This window comes from Pogoniulus pusillus, chromosome 5 (genome assembly GCF_015220805.1).
Source record: "Pogoniulus pusillus isolate bPogPus1 chromosome 5, bPogPus1.pri, whole genome shotgun sequence".
NCBI classification, from domain to species: domain Eukaryota; kingdom Metazoa; phylum Chordata; class Aves; order Piciformes; family Lybiidae; genus Pogoniulus; species Pogoniulus pusillus.
In genome coordinates, this window is record NC_087268.1 from 10,812,191 (window position 1) to 10,833,058 (window position 20,868).

Below are 20,868 nucleotides of genomic sequence, written 5' to 3' on the forward strand. Positions count from 1 at the left end.
ACTAAATGCTTTCTGACAGAAAAAGTTATGTTCAAACTGTACGGGTTTATTTACAGTTGTAGTTTATAAACAGTAACACAAACATCTTTACATGAAAAAAATCTCATTGCTGAAGTAGGCACAGAGTCAGAGACTCTTTGGGATATTTTCAGAAGGGAGTGAGAAGAGGAAAATGTAATACAACAGCTGCTGGGCAAAACTATAAATACATGAGTGTTGGCCCAGGTGCAATTTCATGCAACTATTTTCAACAGTTCAAGTTCTATTGGTTTACTTAGATACTAAGGGGAAAAAAAAAAGGAATTAGTTCCAGAATTAAAGTGCCCTAGCTTGATTCCTAGTAAAATAACTTAGAATATCTGTTTCTTATAAAGGTCAGTTCAGTTTATTTTACCTCCCAAAGATGTACCAATTCACACACCTTGATTCAAACACTCAGAAGACTTCACACAGCAAAGCTAGTGTTTCTTTCACCTTTTTTTTTTTGGTAATTTCCACATCAGCCTACAAAGATGTTGTGCCTCAGCTACAAAGATATTCCTGTACTGAGCTTTTAAACAAAAGAATCATTCCTGGAACAAGTGGAAAGCTGCTGATAAACAATCACAGGGCTGCCATCCCTCAAACTAATTTGGAAGGTGTTAATTAAAACCCAACCAAACAAGCTAATGAATACATTTGTCACAAGTATATTGGACTTGAATACCTTCACTTTTTGTATGTGCTGATTCTCATGCTGAACACACTTTTGATGAGCACACTTCTGTGCTCAAGTGAATGTTTTAAAAGGTCTGATTTTTATCTTTGACATTTTGTTTCTGTGAAGCAAGTTAGCCTGTTTTCATCTGTCATATTCTGTCATGAAGCATTAATCTCCATTTCAATGCACACACTCATCCTTACAACAGGAACAGCCTCAAGCTAGGAAATGTAAAAAAATACATAATTAAAAATTTAAAAAAACAGAATCCTGTAGTAAAAGCTTATAGTGCATAGTAAGTTTTGGTAGTTAAGAATATCTTTACCACCCATTCCAATTATGTAGACCTAGCAGCAGATAAGCATTCTTGAAGTTAATTTTACAAACCACTTGCATTTTTTTTTTCATTTATCTGCAGTCCAAGTTGAACTTAACCATTTTTAATGTGAAATAACCAGTATTTCTAAGAATTTTATCTGCTCTGCTCATAAACCTAAGCTTTTAATCAGTCCTTGATACTACACAGTAGGCAAAGTCAAATTTATAGAGTGTAGGTAATGGAGCCAATTTACTTTGAAGGGACAGTAATTTAAAAACCATTGTTTTCAACTGCTTTTCAATACCTGACACTGCTTCAAAATGCCTTTAACACATTAAATGTGAACTCAGCTGCATTTTCACTTGCAAAGATGCAGATCACTCATTATGGCTGCATTAAAAAAGAAACAAACTGACCAGTATAATAAACATTTTTTCAAAACAACAACAAAAAAAGTAATAAAAAAGGTTTTAAAATCCTGTTCAGAAACTGATAATAATTTACCCTATCTTAGGCCTGCTACTCAGGCACTCCCATCAGGAAACAGAAAAAATTCTCAAGTTAGTATTCAGTTAGGAAACAGTCAGCTTGTGTCCACATACAGTATCTTGGTTGTTTCTTCTTTATAAACTGTTCTTTACAAAGTCTGTATTTATTAACTCTCCAAGGCATCCAATACTTTCATGATCTGTTGCTTTATGGCTTTGGTAGCATCACCTGCATTTGGAATCAAATACCTTAAAAAAGAGTAGAAAGAATCATCATTAGTTTACTACAAAATTGAGTATGATTGCCATAATTCTTGGTATCACTTTCTGTCTGCTGCAAATTAGGAGGAAGAAGGGGGGGGGGGGATATACTGAAAAACTAGAGAGAACGTTTATTTCCTGTTTATATTAGAAAACACTTTACATTTATGAACTTAGAACTGTTAAGAATACTTCACAGGCCATCCTGGATCAGCCTGTTCAAGATCTCTACAGATAGCATTGTCCAACTGAAGCACACCAGCCCTCAGTTTGGGGCATTTAAGAATTCTTATAGATAGTACTAGACTGCTTATTTATGATCTCTTGGATTTGCTCCAGTCAACAAGGTGGTGATTGATTCAACAAGCAGCAAACTTCTCTGCAACAATTTATCTTTGACCTACTACCAAACTCATTTCATTCTAAGCAGGCAACAGGCATAGAACAATCTTCTTAACGAGCTAGGAACTCATTTCCCACTTGTGAAAACAGAGCACCTCTCCCAAAGGAAGAGCATAAGAAAATGGCACTGTCTTAACAAAGCTGCTGCCATAAACAGGACAAGAAAAAATAGGCTACACCAGTGAGAAAAGCCCAACACCCTTCTTCTGCAGTCATAAGCATGCTTCAGCATGGCAATAGCCTAACTTTCAGGAACCATGTTTCAGGGGTTCAGAGTTTGGTGGTTAGGCTTCTGGATGACTTGAACAATACATAGGAAGAGACAGATATCTAAAATACCCCAGACAGACAGAACACTTTCTGAAATCTCAATTCTGGAATCACAGCATGTCTGTCTCTCCTACTGACATGGCTTACCTTTCAACTGCCAGAATTTCTATGCCTGAAGTATTGCTATTTCCATACTTAAAGGTGATCAGTTCCGGGTGTTTCTTCTTGGATGTGATTTTGACTACAGAGTTGAGTGCCTGCCGAGACTGTATGTAAGCCAGTCCCTTTCGTGAAGGAATCTCTCTCAAACAGTACATATGAGTTGCTGTTACTAGGAGATGACTTGAGAGGAAAGAAAAATACAAATTAAGTTTGCTTAGGTATTTAGAAAGCTAAATTTCACAAATAAGCTACATGGAGAGGGCTAGATAAAACACTTCCCCAAACTATGAGACTATTTTAAGACTTAAAAAATCTGTACTTTAGAAAGGTCTACAAAATACTTCCCAGTTTCCTTCAGTACTGTATCATAGCCATTTTTTAAAATGAGCATGGCATCCTTAAGGGCATAGCAAGCCAGACTGAGCAGTTTAACATCACTGCAACATAACAGCCATGAATGCTGTCAACAAAGATTGCAACCATCGGTAATTTGTCAGACCACATATAGAGTAAGGAAAATGCCTCCAGACTCTCTCTTTTGTCTTTCAATCATACCCCAAACCCCATCCCTCCGTCTACAGAGCAGCTACTCCACATGTTGAGCATCAGACCTAAGCTATAAGGAAACGCTAGCACTCCGTGATTGTCAATCAGAAGCATTAACATCGAAACAGGGATCTGCCAGCTCAGTTTAAAACCCACTTTAGCCTTCTTCATTGAAGGAATGCATGGTTCAACCAGTGGTGGAAACACACTAACTGATCTCAAACTCAGTTTGAGAATTAGCACTATGACAGACTAGTAATTGTACACCAAATAAATCAAATCTAGTGGGAAAACAATATTAACAATAAAGCAAAGAAGAGAACACTCATCATAGTCTTCTGTTACCCATATTCACAGGATTTGCACTCTTTAATATTTTAAGCATCATGTCATGCTCTTGCAGAATGAACAAGACCAATGAATCTTAGGGACAAGATAGATGCATAGTACAAGGCACAGAAACAAGTAAAACCCTGAAGTCACAGCTATTCAGTACTATTTGGAACTGAAAAATAAGCCTTTGTCTAACTAAAAATATCTTTCTTACTATCTTGCTTTGCCATGTCAAACTTCTTACTAGAAGTTTGCATATAATCACCATTCTATAATGCTGCTAATAAAAGAATGTAATCATGCACTATCCATCAATTACTCATCACAAAAGCTTCTGCAAATGCCTAATTCAGGGGGAAGCCACAAGAGCTCTGTGTGCAAATGCATGCTGCAAGCCCACCCAAAGTATGGCTGGACATGCAGACAGGGTGAAAATGGTGTTTTTAATCAGCGTCTTCTCATGCTGGATGTCCTTGCTTTTTGACATTATCTCAGGAAGGCTATGGATGCTCATTCACTGGAGGTGTTAAAGGCCAGGTTGGGTGAGGACTTGACAAACCTAGTATAGTGGGAGGTATCCCTGCCCATAGCACAGAGTTGGAATTAGATGACCTTTAAGGTCCCTTCCAAACAAAAACATGCAACAAACCCACAAATCTATAGTTGTACCATTTTGTTCTAGGTGGTTTTGCCACCTTCATTTCCTAGTTTAATATAAAGAATTCCTTAACTGCCCAATGCTGTTTTTTTTTTTTTTTTTAAATATGTACCAAAACAGACATTTTCATTAAGCTGAGGACTAATTCCAGTACCTGGGAAACATATGTCCATTTTCTTTTACTTCGTTACAGGGGAAGTTATACTTCACATCAGGTTTATTAATCCATGTCTGGATGTTGACGACTTCTTTTCGATCATCATCTGACATTGAGGAGCTGTCAATTTCATCTGTTTTGAAGGGGGTGGTGGTAACAAATAAAATAAGCAAATAAATAAATATTTTCACACACCAGACACCTTTTCAACTCACTTAAACACACTGTAGCTACACTGGTTCAAACCAAGGTCCACCAACTATGAACAATTTTTCAGAGGAAAGAAAGAAAAAGGCAGTCATGTCTGATATTTGTTTTTAATTTCCTCTCAGGAGACTATTTCCAGCTCAGATGATTTCTGCAGATAAATTTGTCCAATGAGTAAAGTTTAATAGAATTCTTTCACATGGTCTTGCCTGGACTTTCCTTGAGGTCATGTAACTTTTTTACATCTATAACACCATGGAGTATCAAAAACATCTTAACTATGTTCCAGGAAAGCCTGCTCTTGTGACTTCCAGTTTCTTGCACAAGAAGAAATAAACATCTATTAATCCCCTTCCATGCCAGGCATTATTTTGGTGGGCCACTTTTTTGTCCCTTAAATTGCATATTAGTTGTGCCTGTTGTGAAAACCATTTTGCATTTTTCCTCACCTTTGTTATCCATAACTCTCTGAACCTTACCCTGTTCAAACATGCTGCTTCCAAGGTAGAAGATCAAGACACAAAATACTCAATGTGTGGATAATGTTTTGAAATAAAGACCTCTGACTTTTTCTATGTTCCTCTCCTTACAACTGTTAGCATTTGATTTGCTTTTCTGACTATGTGCTAATGAGCATGCAGTTATAGAATGGTCTGGGATGGAAGGGATCTCCAAAGGTCATCTAGTCCATCTCCCCCTGCAGTCAGCAGGGACATCCTCAACTACACGCTCAGATGCTTGAGCGTGTCCAGAGAAGGGCGACGAGGCTGGGGAGAGGCCTCGAGCACAGCCCTACGAGGAGAGGCTGAGGGAGCTGGGATTGGTTAGCCTGGAGAAGAGGAGGCTCAGGGGTGACCTTATTGCTGTCTACAACTACCTGAGGGGTGGTTGTGGCCAGGAGGAGGTTGTTCTCTTCTCTCAGGTGGCCAGCACCAGAACGAGAAGACACAGCCTCAGGCTGCGCCAGGGGAGATTTAGGCTCGAGGTGAGGAGAAAGTTCTTCCCTGAGAGAGTCATTGGACACTGGAATGGGCTGCCCGGGGAGGTGGTGGAGTTGCTGTCCCTGGGGCTGTTCAAGGCAAGATTGGACGTGGCACTTGGTGCCATGGTCTAGCCTTGAGCTCTGTAAAGGGTTGGATTTGATGATCTGTGAGGTCTCTTCCAACCCTGATAATACTGTAATACACCAGTTTGCCTAGAGCCCCATTGAGCCTCATCCTGAATATCTCCAGGGATGGGGCCTCAACCACCTCCCTGGGCAACATGTTTCTGTGCTCTACCACCCTCATAGTAAAGAAATTGTTACACAGAATGCAAGCAATGTAGTTATCTAAAACAATGAACTATATTACATACATAAAAATTACTCCCAGGACTAACTTTGAAGGACACTTCTCTAACACACCTTTTTCAAAGCCAGTTTCTATACTTTGTTACTTTTTCAGTGAATGGAAAGGAATGGAGAAAGTCCATTCTCATTTCACAAAACAATCGAAGGTGGAAGAGACTCCTGGTGGTTATCTCGTCCAATTTTCCTACTCCACCAGGGCCGCCTAGAGGAGGTTGAAATTATTACAGCAACACTGCAGTGATGTACTATATTAAAAAAAGAGCAACATCAAAGCTTCACAAAAACAACTGTAAAAAAAGAAGTTAACTTTTTGCATTTTTCTGTATCAAAATATTTCACTTCAAATGCATTGGCTTTGCTTGTTCAAATCATTGTAGTGATTCTGCTTACTTGCTAAATCTAAGAGTGCTTTTAAAAGCAAATGTAAATAGAATTCTGCAAGCAGCCTTTACTGAAAATATGTTCCAACAATTCATCTTTGAGAATGCAGTTTTCTGAACCCACAGACTTTGCCAAACACTATTATGGATGCTCAAAGAACTGTGAAAATTTAATTACATCAGATTTGGAGAAGCATCTTGTTAGCATTACAGCTTCATTTCACTCACAGTATCACAGTATCACAGTATCATCAGGGTTGGAAGAGACCTCACAGATCATCAAGTCCAACCCTTTACCACAGAGCTCAAGGCTCCTTTGCAGTTCTTACAGTAGGCTTATAAACTATTTTTCATTGATCTTATTTAAATGAGTTTGTGAATCTCTTTCAATAATATTTAAAAATAATTATTTTTTGCACGTCAAAGATTCTTAGTTCCTTGTTTCTCACTTGGAAGACCTGCAGGGTGAATGAGGTGATTCTCCCCCTCCACTCTGCTCTTGTGAGACCCTGCCTGAAGGACTGTGTCCAGTTCTGGTGCCCTCAACACAAGATGGACATTGATCCGTGTTAAAGTGGATCCAGAGGAGAGCCACAAAGATGACCACAGAGCTGAAACATCTTTCTTATTAAGACAAGCTGGGAGGGCTGGGTCTGTTCAGCCTGAAGAGAAGGTTCCTTATAGTGGCTTTCCAGTACCTGAAGAGGGCCTACAAGAAAGCTGGAGAGACTTTTTACAAGGTCTTGTAGTGACAGGATGAGGGGGAATGGCTTTAAGCTGGAAGAGGGTGGATGTAGACTCGATGTTAGGAAGAAATTTTTTGTTATGAGGGTGGTGAGACACTGGAACAGGTTGCCCAGGGAGGTTGTGGAAGTCCCCTCTCTGAAGATCTTCAAGGCCAGGTTGGATGAGGCCTTAAGCAACCTGGTCTAGTGGAAGGTGTCCTTGTCCATGGTGGGAGGGGGTGGAATTTGATTATCTTTAAGGTCCCTTCCAACCAAAACTATTCTATGGTTCTATAAAGGCAAGTGTGCCTTTTGGTCACAGAATGGTTACTTCTCATATAGTGATGATTAGGTGTGAGCTAATACTACCATAACAAAACCAGGACAGTAGTAGGTCTGCACTAGTCTAACGTTAGCACAGATCTCTAAATATATCCTTTTTGACAAGGGCAGTGTTCCATTTTTGTTTGTAATATTTCAACTAGGTAAAAAAATTGCCTTTTTTGGCCTATGGCATGCATATTGAGAATTAGCTATTAATAGATTTGATGCTAAAAAAGCAAGGTCCAAACCACTGGAGATGTATGCACACATGAACCATTTAAAGCCTTCCTACAAATATATGCTCAGAAATTGAGATTGCTATGCTAACTACCATTACTAGAGATTCAACCTGAGATCTGGCAGCTAAAGATGTCCCTTTACATTTTGCTTACTGTCAGAACAGAGGTACATTTGCACATACAAGGTCAGTGCAGAAAAACAGATCTTTACTACAGAAATAACAATTGAATATGAACAGTCCACTAAAACCCATCTATTACCATTATATCCTCTTGGCTGTTCAGTGCCTACCACGACAAAAAAGCCCAACCCAAACAAAAAAAAAGCTCAAACAATAAAATTTTCAGTCTAATAAATAAATAAGGTATATTTGAAGTTGTTCTTTGGTTGGTCCTAGGCACTATCGTAAAAAGGCATGATAAATGATAACAGCTACAGAAATGTCACATTGCAAAACAAAGATGTAAAAAGCATTCTTATGATGTAGCCAAACTTAATAACACTGTCTAAATAAGCTAGTCTAGGTAAGAGGAAAATCTTCTACTGTACCAGTATCATATTCTTCTTCATCTCCAATGCTGAACACTGGTTTCACACCGCGGTAGGGTTTTCCCACTCTGTCGCTGCTGCTAACGTGTCTGTTGGCAATAAAAAGGGAAGGAGAGTTTGTAGGATGGAAGAAGAAAGGCAACTTTCAAAGTGACAGTATGATTCCTACAGCAATAGATTAGCAAAATGCAAACAAGTGTGCAAATGAGAACGACAAGAGAATTTCATGAAGCTGCCTGCAAGGAAGCTGTGACTGACTGATCAAGCAACTTGGTTAGTGAAAGCACTGCAGTTCAGCTGCTTGGCAAGGCCGACTTGTGAAAATGAAGTGAAAAAACAATTAGTGTTTTGTTTTAGGAAAGAACTTTTGGTCACCTTCTCAAATGACAAAATGCATTAGAGACCTAGGAATGGACAACATGCTATGGAGTTTCTAGCATCAAACAGAAATATTTCTGAACAGTCAGGGCAGAGTTACAGAGATGACAAATTGGGATGGAGGGAAAACATGTCTGAAAACAGACTAAAACCTCTGAAAGCTCATCTTTCTGGTCAATTAATAAAAAACCCTCCAAAACAAAATAGCTTAAGTACTTTGAAGTGGGGCTATCATAAACCATCCTCTGGAATGTGAACTTGACTTCCTACCCATTGCTTTCCTCAGCCAAAGCCTGAAATCTTTGGTGAAGCAATTCCTACTGCTAAAAGCCCAGCATTACTGGGATTTCTGCATAGATGTTGATCTCAAAAATCACATTGAAACCGATTATATTATAGAGATCATATTAAATGGCACAAATATAATTAACTGTAATATTGGACAGTAGCAGTTTCAAATTCTGATATATTTTAAAGCTTCAGCTCACAGTGCTATGATTACATAGTCACAGTTGTCATGTGAGGCCACACCTCAAGATATGTGTTCAGTTCTGGGACCCTCAACACAAAGAGGACATTTTGGTGCTGGAGCAAGTCTAAATGGCCAGTGAAGCTGGTGAAAAGCCTTGAATACAGGTCTGAGGAGAAACAATTGACAGAACCAGGGTTGTGTAGGCTTCAAAAGAGGAGGCTGAGGGGAAACCTCATTGCCCTCTACAACGACCTCAAAGGAAGTTGGAATGAGGTGGGAGTTGTTCTGTTCTCACATGCAACCAGTAACAGACCAAGAGGAAATGGTGTCAGGTTGCATCAGGGGAGGTTCAGGTTGGATATTATGAAAAATGCCTTCACAGAAAGGGTTCTCAGGTAATGGAACAGGCTGCTCAGGGAGGTGGTGGAGTCACCATCCTTCCAGATATTCAATAGATACATTGACATGGTGCTGAGGGATGTAGTTTAGCAATAGTGGCTTAGCAGTAGTGGTGGGACTGCAAGCTCTAGGTGAGTGGTTGGACTTGATTTCCAAGGTCTCTGTGGTTCTAAAAGTACAAAACCAAAACCAAACCACATCTGTCTCTTTCCCCTATTTCAGATTCTCTAACCTCTCCTCATAAAATGTATTTGTATTTCCTAGAAATCATAAGCCCTCCACTTAACATGGTACTGTGGGATCAAGATGGAGAGGCAAACTCTTGTAATATATAAATGAATGCTAGCAGCACTTATACATACCTGAAAGAATATCTGAACGTTAAAAAGAAACCTACATTTTCTACAAGGAAAATTTACCAATATAGACAAAGCAAAGAGATGTTTAATAGCCAAAAGAAAAAAAAACCAAAACAGAGAAAAAATTCATAAATGATCAAACAGAAATGCAATCTACAATAAAACAAAACAAAAACCCCATACAAAAACATGCTCATTAGTGCTTAAGACTATAAGCATCAATGACACTGACAATTCAAGAGGGCAGTGCTTCGATATGGAGGGCTTTGTAAATATGCTTTAGTAATGCAAAACTAGGTGATTAAGAAGAAGCACATTTAAATAGTGTCAAATTGAATTACCTAAGAGGATTTAAGAGAAGATCTCATTAATGTTTACAGATCAAAGTTAGTCAAGATAAGACAAAGTAAAACGCTGTAAGAACCTAGTAGCAGATAAAAATGTGGCTGTCAGGTCATGAGGTGATTCTTCCCCTATGCTGTGTTCTTGTGAGACCCCACCTCGAACACTGCATCCAGTTCTGGTGTCCCCATCATAAGGACATAGAACTGTTGGAGTGAATCCAGAGGAGGGCTGCAAAGATGCTCCAAGGGCTGAAGCACCTCTGCTATGAGCATAGGCTTAGGGAGCTGTTATTGTTCAGCCTGGAGTAGAGAAGATTCCAGGAGAACATTCTAGCTGCTTTGAATACCTGGAGGGAACCTACAGGAAGGCTGGAGAGGGAATTGCATAAGGGTATCTCACAATGGGGCAAAGGAGACTGGTTTAAAGCCGAGGGAGTGTAGGTTTAGACTGGATCTTAACAAGAAGTTCTTGAGTACAGGGATGCTGAGACTCTGGAACAGGTTGCCCAGAGTAGTTGTGCATGCCCTCTCCCTGGAGGTGTTCAAGGCCAGGTTGGATGACGCCTTGAGCAGCCTGGTCTAGTTGAGAGGCATCCCTGTCCACCTAGGGAGATTGGAGTAGATGATCTCTGAGGTCTCTTCCAACCTGGGCCATTCCATGATTCTATGATCTCATGCCAGAAATGGATTTCCTTTAACCCATTTGCATGGAATGCCATCATAATACAATCTCCTTTTAATGGCAAATGTGCAAAATGCAATATGTTTATGAGAAACACAAAGTGGACTTGGTTGAAAGGATGAGAAAAGAATGCCGTTCCAGGTTTTTAAGAGCTGTAATTTTAAGAGACTAGTCTAGTAATCCACAGTGTGAGCATATTATTCCATCTTGCCAGTAAAAGATCAGCAGTAGGAATCAAAGGAGTAAGTACAATAACCCAAGTATAATTCTTGGTTACAAATTGATATTCAAGTGTCATTTAGCTATCAGAGAGAGCAACCAAGTCTTTTAAATTAGGATTTTCAGACTTTTTTTTACCATATTCTAAAAACTGATGTGCTATTCAGATATTCCAGCTTTGTTTACTGGTTAATGTTACTATTTGTTTTGCTCACACACCACCATTCTGTAATGCTTATGTGTAAATCCCATGTCAAATTCTTTGCAAGCTACTTGGAAGAAGAACTGGTGCAAAATACTTGAAAAGCCAAACATCATTTTAGATCTTTAGTCCGTGAGGGTGAAAAGCTAGAGAGTTCCTAACATACATCCAAAGTTCTAAAGTGATTACTCATGAGCTGTCCTTCATTTATCATAAAAAATTTTATATATTCTCAATTCACAATTTTAATTTCTGAAGGAACTGTAAGCCACTAAATCTGAAACAAATTTGAAGTGACTCCACATTTGCATGGAACCCTTTAGTTATGTGAACGAGGGAGAGCTGCAAGGCATGTTTACTTATTAACTCAGCATTTTCATTTTCCCACTAACGAGCACCTCTGTTCCCATCAGTGTTTTACTACCATGTGATGAGAAGCACAAAAAATTCCAGATTTCCAGACAGAATTTCTGTATGGTTTCCCTGCTGTATTTAAGCTCTGATGGTGTTTTATGAGCACCTTAGAAAACCTTTTCCTAGTTGTAGTCTCTTGTTAAAATTTTAAGCCATAATTTGTTCAGTAATTGCTCCTGGTATATTCCACTGGCACTAGTCACTAATAAAATAGATATATAGTTCATAAGTAATTTTATATTTATTTTATATTCCTTGTATAGTTTACAACGAATTTGCAAGGAAAAAAATGGCATAAGAAGCAATAGTAAGAAAGAGAACAGAAATGACAAAGTAGAAACTAAGAGCAGAAAGCACTGTAAAGACATTCTTTATCTTCCTCTAGTCCTCTGATCAGTAGCTGTGAAAAACAACAGCTTCATTAAAATAAACCCAACCCTAAAGGAATAAAAATAATGCAAGCAATTTTGTCAGTGTAACCAATGCTTACAAATATTGTGATGCCATGCTAAATACAACAAAGGTGGGTTTAGTCATACTGCTTAATTATCAAGCTTACCGCTCCAGGCTTGCTCTGTCTGGCCAGGGAATATTGAAAGGTATTCTATAGTACATTTGGGCAGAGGACAGAACAAAAGAATTAAAATAAAAATAAAATTAAATTAAAAAAGGTTTAAAGGAAAAATCTAAATGAATAACTGAAATGCTCTGTATTGGCAATCTAACATCTTCAAGGAAGAGGCTTATAAATAAAAACAGAAGCTTCATGACATCTAGCCAGGAGGCAGAGAAATATTTGTCAACATTCTATGACAAGATGCATTTTTTCATGCTATGGATGGCTCACATACAAGCCTTACTTGAATTCTTCACACAACACAGGCTACTACCAAAGTGCCATTCACAAAATTTTTCTCCTCCAATTGTGAAACAATTTTATAGAAGTCCTTTCCAAACACAAAAAGAAGCAGCAATCTGTACCTTCTGATTAGATACAAGGCTAGAAAAAAAACTAACTACAGTTAATTTGGCATGTGATTTAAATCCTGCTATCCAACAAACACTGTGTCTGTGAGATTCCTGAATACCAATGGATGAGCAACAAGCAACTTCAACAGCTGTGTTTTAAAGAACTCTAGAGCAGAATATTCAATTCAGGCTTTAACAGATGAAAGCTATTGTTCTTTTAACTAGTTAAGTACTTGGAATCATGACTTCCAACTTTGAAAGTGTCTTTTGTTTGCAGATTCTTGCTCTCAGCTCTACTTAAGGATACAAAAATGAAAGTAGCTGTACATCACTACTTAATTTTTCTTCAAGATCAGCTTCCCAAGATGGGACAGGAAAAAAAACACAACAACATCAAAATAGAACAAAACCAGACCACAAAAACCACCATCCAGGATCTTTCTGTAATTCACCCATTCCGCTAGAGTCAGGATGGGGAGGAACTGAAATAGAAGTGAAATTGTGCCTGACTTTTAGGCTGAATGCAGAACTGAGACATTTTAAGCCAAACTAACCACGCAGTAACAAATCTTAGGTAAATTTTCAGAAGAAAAGGCTGCTCACATCGGCCTTGCAAGACCAAGGCAGCACAGTAGGATGACTGTCATGATAAAATTGGAAGGTGGATAGGGGTAGGAAACTGAAAGTTGAAACTGGAAGGTAACTTTTTTCCCAATTAGCACAGCTATTTACAAAACAGCAAGACACTCCTTACTGCTAATTCACAAGAAATGACTCACCTGTCCACTGGAGTAGATGTATTTTCAATAAAACTGATGACTTTCTCTTTCACATTCACAGATTTAGTCTTCAAAGCAACCGTCATTTTATTTACCAGGGACTTCACTCCTTTTCCATCACTTGAACCATTAGGAGAATCGCCCTGTAAAAGTAAATCTTCTCAGGATTAATCACATAAATACAATATTCTATCATTTCCAGTTTATTAAGAAAGAATGTAGACTACAAAATAGCAATATGCTTTTTAGCAGAACAATAATCACAGCATTAACTATTCTTCCAGATTTACATCAAGGATATGTGTCTAAGGTAAAAGTGATCCAAAAGTAAGCTTCACATATCTTATTACTGGATGGTCTACTATGAAAATCCAGAGCAGGGAATTCTGTGACTGGTAAGCTGTATCCAAATTAGAAGCTAAATTCTACACACAACATACAATCTGCAGGAAAGAGACAATTTTGAGCTCTCCCATGAAACCGTGTGCCAGTTGTATACCAATTCATTCCCACAGTGAAGAAGAGCCAGGAAAAGAATTGCCCATTACTTAGAGATGCTGCTGCAAGTTCTTCTTTACAATTTCTTCTTCTCAAGAGGATAAAAATATTTAGGTAGTTTCCAACTAGATGGTGATTATGATTTGAAATTAAACACACAACTGAAAGCAATCATGACTTGACTAAGACATTTTACAGAATAGAACGAGGGATATGAAACACACCTGAGGCCCCCATTGTACTATATCACTTCAGCTTAAAATTCACTTACATCAACAGAAGAGTTTGTATTACTTCTTGAGCCTGAGGTACTAGCGATCCAGTGGCCATATCCATTTTCTGGTCCTTCCACATTGATATCTGCTAAGTGCTGCTGGAGGGCTGTTAAAGGGCCATTAAAAATGCTCAGAACTACACTGAAATTAGTGTACTGTACTGTATATCCCAAGACTAATCAGTAACAATTTTTGCTCCATACAATTCAATAAAAGAGATAAATTCAGAATAATTCTATAAGCATCCTTGGCTTTCCTTTCAGTAGTACAAAGGCATTAGCATAACCTTTATTTTGGTAAAGAAAGCAGTTAAAATACAGCAGCTACTAAAAATAAATCTCTGCTTTGATTCTAAACATAGCTGTTATGACACTGCACACATTGACTACTAATGCATCTTAACTTATATTGTAGCACAGATCTCTTCACTGTTGTAGAGCCTGATTCCAGTAACATGAACTGAAGAATTATGAACTGATGATTTATGAAAATACAATGACAATTGATAGTAACTAGGAAGTAGAATCTTTATATGGATCTGCAATCTTCAGAGGCTAAACCCCAAGAGTAAGTTAGAAGAAAAAGAGAATTTCCTCCCCTTCCTGTACAGTTCCTGTATTATTTTTTCATCATTCAGGGATATGGGTAAGTCATAACAGTTAACCACAAATGTTGATTTACACAACCAGTGCTGACTTACATGAAACAAAAGCCTAACAAACAAGACCTATTTGCTATGAATTTAGCTGATTTATAGCCAAAGACTAGTAGAAGTATCAACAGAGCTACGATACCAATCTTCCTCAAGCCAAAGCTCATTATTAAAAACCTTACCCATAAATCCTCCTTTGGCAATGCTTACATACTCCTTATTTTTCTGCAATAGAAAAGATATTTTTAGTTGAAGGAAACATCCATGGATTAAGTTTTGCAAGTACATTAATGAAACACAGTTGAATTTCATAAAACCTGTACATTTGAGTAAGATCAAGGTTTTATGGAGAAAATATTTTGTCATTATCAATGATATGTACAAATACACTTACAGCTATTTTAAAAAGCTATTGAAGTCAATAACAAATTAGTTGTACCTGTAAGAAGTGTGCTAGCACCATGTTCATATACATATCTTCTTCTTCCCTACCACTTCCCATGAAGCAGAGGTGTTCCCCACCAGCTACGGAACCAGACTCGATAGATTGTTTTTGTGCTTCTAACAGGGATTTTACAGACTGTGCAAATTCTGATGGGTTTTGAAGCATCTGTGGAGCAAATGAAAAGTGTTGACTGACACCAACACACTGCAACACAACTTGAGAAAGGACAAAAAGTTTAAAATTGGTTATGCTGCACTGTACAAGGCACATATGCAGAAAAAAAAGACAGCCTAGACCTCATGTTATGTAAAGAACGTTGAGAATGGTCCTTTCCTTCCTCACTTTGCTTTGCTCTCCCCAGGAGAGAAATACAGCTAATAACATCTGCTAGTTTATTTTTGCAGACCCCAAAGAATAGTGGGGAAAAAAGTGTTTGCAACTTTCATGTTGCATTAAGATGGGACATGGCTAAGGGATTGATCTCCAGATTTCCCTGAGACTGAGCAGGACACATTTCAAACTTTCTCCTCCTCTTTCTGTCTCCCTGATAAGTATTTCTCATTTATTTAACATGTTCTGGGGAAAAAAAGGACAATTCGGAGTAGAAAGAGATATCTAGGATTCTCAGTACTCTCAAAAAGTTAAGGCTGCAGTCTCCTGAAGGCCCACTATGCAAGGCAAACTAATAAGCTGTTATACAAAAGAGATGGAGAAACAAAGGCTTTCCAAAAAAGCAGAAATTTTAAAGCAAGGGAAGGCACTTATTTAAATTAATAAGGAAATGTTGACATGGTAACAGGATACTGGGGAGGGGAGAATTCTCATTATCTAGCCTTTACTTTGAATTACAGGAAATACAAAGTAACTGATGGCTAGGTCGTGTACCTGTAAGTCAACCTGAATTTTAAATGGGATTTTCCTAGGGCAAAATGTTGCTGTTTTATTACAAAGACTACATCTCACTACTTCCTCTACTTAAGACTGAGATGAATTACACAGTGGTTTCTCCCCACTGCTTTCCCTCAAAGTAAACTGTGTGTACTTCACACAAAGAAGTGTATAACAGGCACTGAAGTTCCATTAATGGCTTTTTGTCTCAAAGATTATTTCCTACAACGTTTTCTTGGCATTAAATTTCTAAAACCAGAGAGCTCATGACATCCATCCAGCATGATTCATGAAGTATTCTAACTATACCAACTGATACACACTGCAGAATTTAATTCCAGTATGTAATTTAAATACCAACTAAACCTATCTAATTTAACAACTGTCTTTCTGAACATTATTTTTCATAAATTACTAGCTTTTAAAAACTATTTAATAATTTGTTTGTTTCCACTTTATTATGATGTTCAATTAAGGCTAGCAGAAGGACACCTACCCTAAATAATTTGTCATCTAGGTTATAAACCCAGAACACTATATCACAGAATCATGAAATTGTTTAGGTTGGAGAAGATCCTTGAGTCCAAATGCAAATCTTAAACTGTCAATTCTTCACCACTAATCATGTCCTTAAGTGACACATCTACAAGTCTTTTAAATACCTCCAGGGACGGTGACTCAATCACATCCCTAGGCAGCCTATTCCAGTGCCTTACAATCCTTTTTGTGAAGAAATTTTTTCCAGCCTAAACTTCCCCTGTTGCAACTTGAAGCCATTTCCTCTTGTCCTATTGCTTGTTACTTGGGAGAAGAGAGTGAACCCATATTGCTAACACCCTCCTTTCAGGCAGCTGTAGGGAGCATGAAGGTCTTGCCTCAGCCTTCTTTTCTCTCCTATATAATTACACTTACACAAATAATATTGGCTATCATTTTCATCAGAGAGGCATAGATGTCAGGACTGAACTTCTTAACTAGGAAAGGTAAAAAAGCTTTTTCAAGGATATTTATATAGAAACCATTCCATGCAGCATCCAAAAACTGCTTGGAGTGAAATAGTAAATGGGTTAATCTAGAAGGGAAGAAGACACTGTAAGCCCACTGAAGCATAAGTGGTCTGGCAAAAAAAAAGGACAGAGAAAAAAATGTAATTGAAAGTTCAATTAGGAATTCATAATCAAATGGAAAGTACAGCAAAATCTTAAAGTAATTAGTCTGTAGTATATCTTGGTCCCAAAATTAATGCACTAGTCTCGTACTGTACTGCAAAAAAAAATGAAAGGAGCAATCAAATCCTTTTTCAAGACAGATGCTCCTCACAAAGAGGCTGCAGTGAAACTGGCTGGAGAAAGAGAAATTCTACTTGCTAAAATTAATGGCAACTGTCGTTAGAAATTATGATGCTAAAAAGAGATTTCTCCTCCAATGTCTAGTCTTCAGCCTGTATAGCTTTCTAGTTCTAAACAAAGAATAGGAAGTCTGGAATCTCAAATTCTAATGCCATTAAGGGCTAAAGGTCTCAGCAAAATGAGTTTCTCAAATCTCTTTCAGAGAAGCTGAATTTTGAAACTTCATTGAATAAATACTGCAGTCCACAAGCAAGAGTTTCCAGACAGACATGCTTCTCCCTTACTAGGATCCAAAAGCCAGTAAAGAAACAAAAAGCATACGAACCAAATCTGAGTCCAAATGAAATGCTGTTGATAAATGCCCAGCATTGTATTGCTCTGCAGGACGACAGTCCACTACAAAGAACCTTACTCCTTCCTGAAAGAGAAAGATTTTGCTTGTTAAATATTTTTAAGTAGTGTAATTATTTATGGGAAAGTACATAATTATATTTCAATACTAATCCAAATACTACAGGAATCCCTTCAAAAGGCTAACAGGTATTGGGAAATCTTACTTGATTCATCTGGAATTCTGTACAAACCTGAACAGTATTCTAGTAGTGATTACCCATTAATATATCAGCTTGTGCATTGGAAAGGATCACCCAGGTGCACTAGAGCAGAATTATGTCTCTCTACTGAGAAGAAATACAGGGGATATGTACAGAAGAAATACAGGGGATATGTACAGAAGAAATACAGGGGATATGTACAGAAGAAATACAGGGGATATGTACAGAAGAAATACAGGGGATATGTACAGAAGAAATACAGGGGATATGTACAGAAGAAATACAGGGGATATGTACAGAAGAAATACAGGGGATATGTACAGAAGAAATACAGGGGATATGTACAGAAGAAATACAGGGGATATGTACAGAAGAAATACAGGGGATATGTACAGAAGAAATACAGGGGATATGTACAGAAGAAATACAGGGGATATGTACAGAAGAAATACAGGGGATATGTACAGAAGAAATACAGGGGATATGTACAGAAGAAATACAGGGGATATGTGGATACATATCAAGAAGATACCAGAAGAGACAACTTTGAAGTTCTAGTTCAACGCTCCACTGCTACTCAACACATCACATACAGATACCTTCATATGCCACTGACTTAAAACACAATATAAAGAAATGCTTGCACTAGGGAAAAATAAAACCAAAAAAACAGGAATGCATGTTGAATAGGCTTACATGAAAGCTGTTGAAGAACTTTTACAATGAACTGTAACGGTAAGATGAGGAAGAATGGATTGAAATTGGAAGAGCATAGACCTAGACGGGACCTTGAGCATTCTGATCTAGTGGAAAGTGTCCCTGCCCATGGTAAGGGTGTTTGAACTAGATGATTTTTGAGGTCCCCTCCAAACCAAACCATCCTATGATACTATAAAACTGAGGTCTGCCTGGAAACTGGCTATAGTGGTGGTCAATGCAGTCAAATTCAGCTGGTGGCCAGTCATGAGTGGTGTTCTTCAGGACTTCAGTGTTGGGATCACTTCTATCTAACATCTTTATTGATGATATTGATAAAGACAGAGTGTGTCATCAGTAAGTTTGCTGACAACACCAAGTTAGGTGAGTGTTGATCTGCATGAGGGTAGGGAGGCTCTATAGAGGGACTTGGATAGTTGATGGAACAAGAAGATGAGGTTCAACAAGGCTAAGTGCCAGGCCCTGCACTTGGGCTTACACGCTTGGTGAAGTGTGGCTGGAAAGCTGTCTAGAAGAAAGGGACCTGGGGATTCTAACTGATGAGCAGCTTAATATGAGCCAGCAGTGTGCCCAGGTGGCCAAGATCAATGACATCCTGGCTTATATTAGAAATGCTGTGTCCAGCAGAAGTAGAGAGGTGATTGTTCCCCTGTACTCAGCTCTGGTGAGGCCACACCCTGAGTACTGTGTCCAATTTTGGGCACCCCAATACAAGAGAGACGTTGAGGTGGTGAAGTGCAGAGGAGAGGAATGAAGCTGGTGAAGGGCCTGGAGAATAAATCCTAAGAAGAGCAACTGAAGCAGATGGGGTTGTTCAGTTTGAAAAAAGAGGCTGAGGGTAGATCCCTTTGTTATCTGCAACTACCTGAAAGTTTTAAAAGAGGTTGCTGCTGGTCTCTTCTCACAGGTAATTAGCAATAGAACAAGAAGGATTAGCCTCAAACTGCAAGAGGTAGGTTTAGACTGGATATTGGGAATTTTTTTTTCACAGAAAGGGTAGTCAGACATTGGAATAAACTGCCCAGAGAGGCTGTTGAGCCATCATCACTGGGTGTTCTGTGATTATGTCATGTGTTTAAAGGTCATTCTGATGTGGTGCTTGGGGATATGATTTATGGGTGAACTTTGTTGAGTAGGGTCAATTGTTGGGACTTGAAGATCCCAGGGATCTTTTCCAACCTGAATAATTCTATTATTCCATGAAAAGCCAGTAACCAATAAGAAACACTGTAATCTAGCTACACTATTATCCATATATTTGCCTTAAATAATTTAAGTGAAGTTCCTACATTTAAGTATGCCTGCAATTAACTAATACAGAAATAGCCTAGAAATACTTTTGTTGTTGTTCAAACCTTTCATTGATAAGACAGCTGTTTGTAACGGAGTCTTCTCAAAGATACTGAGTTGTGGTTATAAAATTTTCCTTTACAATAGCTACATTTGGAAAGGAGTTCAAATTAGTGAGATACTACTTTTAAGCTCACACTCCTCACATTCAGTACAGCTGTATTAAGCTTCATTTACTACAGCACAAAAGCACTGCAGTCAGTAAATCGTCTACAACAGAGACAACTTCAAGGCAAGAAAACTTTGTCTTAAAATAGCAAATGTTCACTTGTGCTGTTAGCACTTGACATATTTTGAATATACAAAGCAGCAGTTCTTTTCCCTTTCTACAACACTGCAGGGTAAAAAAGAATTAACAGAAATGCAGTATACTGACTCCTTGTTGCTGATTTGCTTGAAGAATCTCAGACACAGAAACCGCTAGACAGAGAGCCTGGCTCAAGTCTGTATCATCATCTTTGAGGCCCAGCAAGCTGCTGCCAAAGAGACTGTGGTTGTCCTAATAAAGCAAGAAGGAAAGGGAATAAAAAACACTTAAAAACCCGCAAGTTAACCCAAGCCACTGTTTTCAGATGTGAATGTTAAGGTAAAACTCCATCCACCATATCACAAACATTAAGCCTGATAAATGTGTGTCTTATCCCTGTAGTCATCAAACTTTTAACTGAAATTCTTTCTGCAAATCGTGGCAAGGCTTGATCTTCCAGTACACTCACCACTCATCGTGCCAACATGACAAAATAACTCTTTTTCAGTTGTTCCCCTCGCCCCCAAAAATTGCATACCTGTCTACACATACCAGGGAAAGCACACAGAAGCCAAAAGTAATGACTATCCATTAATTATACTTC

The 20,868-nt window shown here is 38.3% G+C and overlaps 1 protein-coding gene across 3 annotated transcripts in view; it reads right to left on the reverse strand.

Annotated features, from left to right (window-relative positions):
- Positions 1-25: 25 nt before the first annotated feature.
- TBC1D23 (TBC1 domain family member 23) overlaps positions 26-20,868 on the reverse strand; it is a 39,276-nt gene continuing 18,433 nt past the window's right edge. The window contains exons 9-20 of one of the 3 annotated variants that reach the window (XR_010302317.1): positions 20,394-20,516; positions 17,722-17,814; positions 15,154-15,324; positions 14,897-14,939; positions 14,059-14,168; positions 13,290-13,432; positions 12,101-12,145; positions 8,073-8,161; positions 4,294-4,429; positions 2,588-2,782; positions 1,622-1,756; positions 26-921 (exon numbers count right to left, since the gene is read on the reverse strand). Coding sequence is in view for 2 of the 3 variants with exons in the window: in XM_064143199.1 (XP_063999269.1) it covers positions 1,675-1,756; positions 2,588-2,782; positions 4,294-4,429; positions 8,073-8,161; positions 12,101-12,145; positions 13,290-13,432; positions 14,059-14,168; positions 14,897-14,939; positions 15,154-15,324; positions 17,722-17,814; positions 20,394-20,516 (1,230 nt within the window). In the remaining variant the exon portion in view is untranslated. Of the gene's footprint in view, positions 1,757-2,587; positions 2,783-4,293; positions 4,430-8,072; positions 8,162-12,100; positions 12,146-13,289; positions 13,433-14,058; positions 14,169-14,896; positions 14,940-15,153; positions 15,325-17,721; positions 17,815-20,393; positions 20,517-20,868 lie in introns of all 3 variants that reach the window. The other 2 variants (XM_064143199.1, XM_064143200.1) reach the window with 2 other exon arrangements.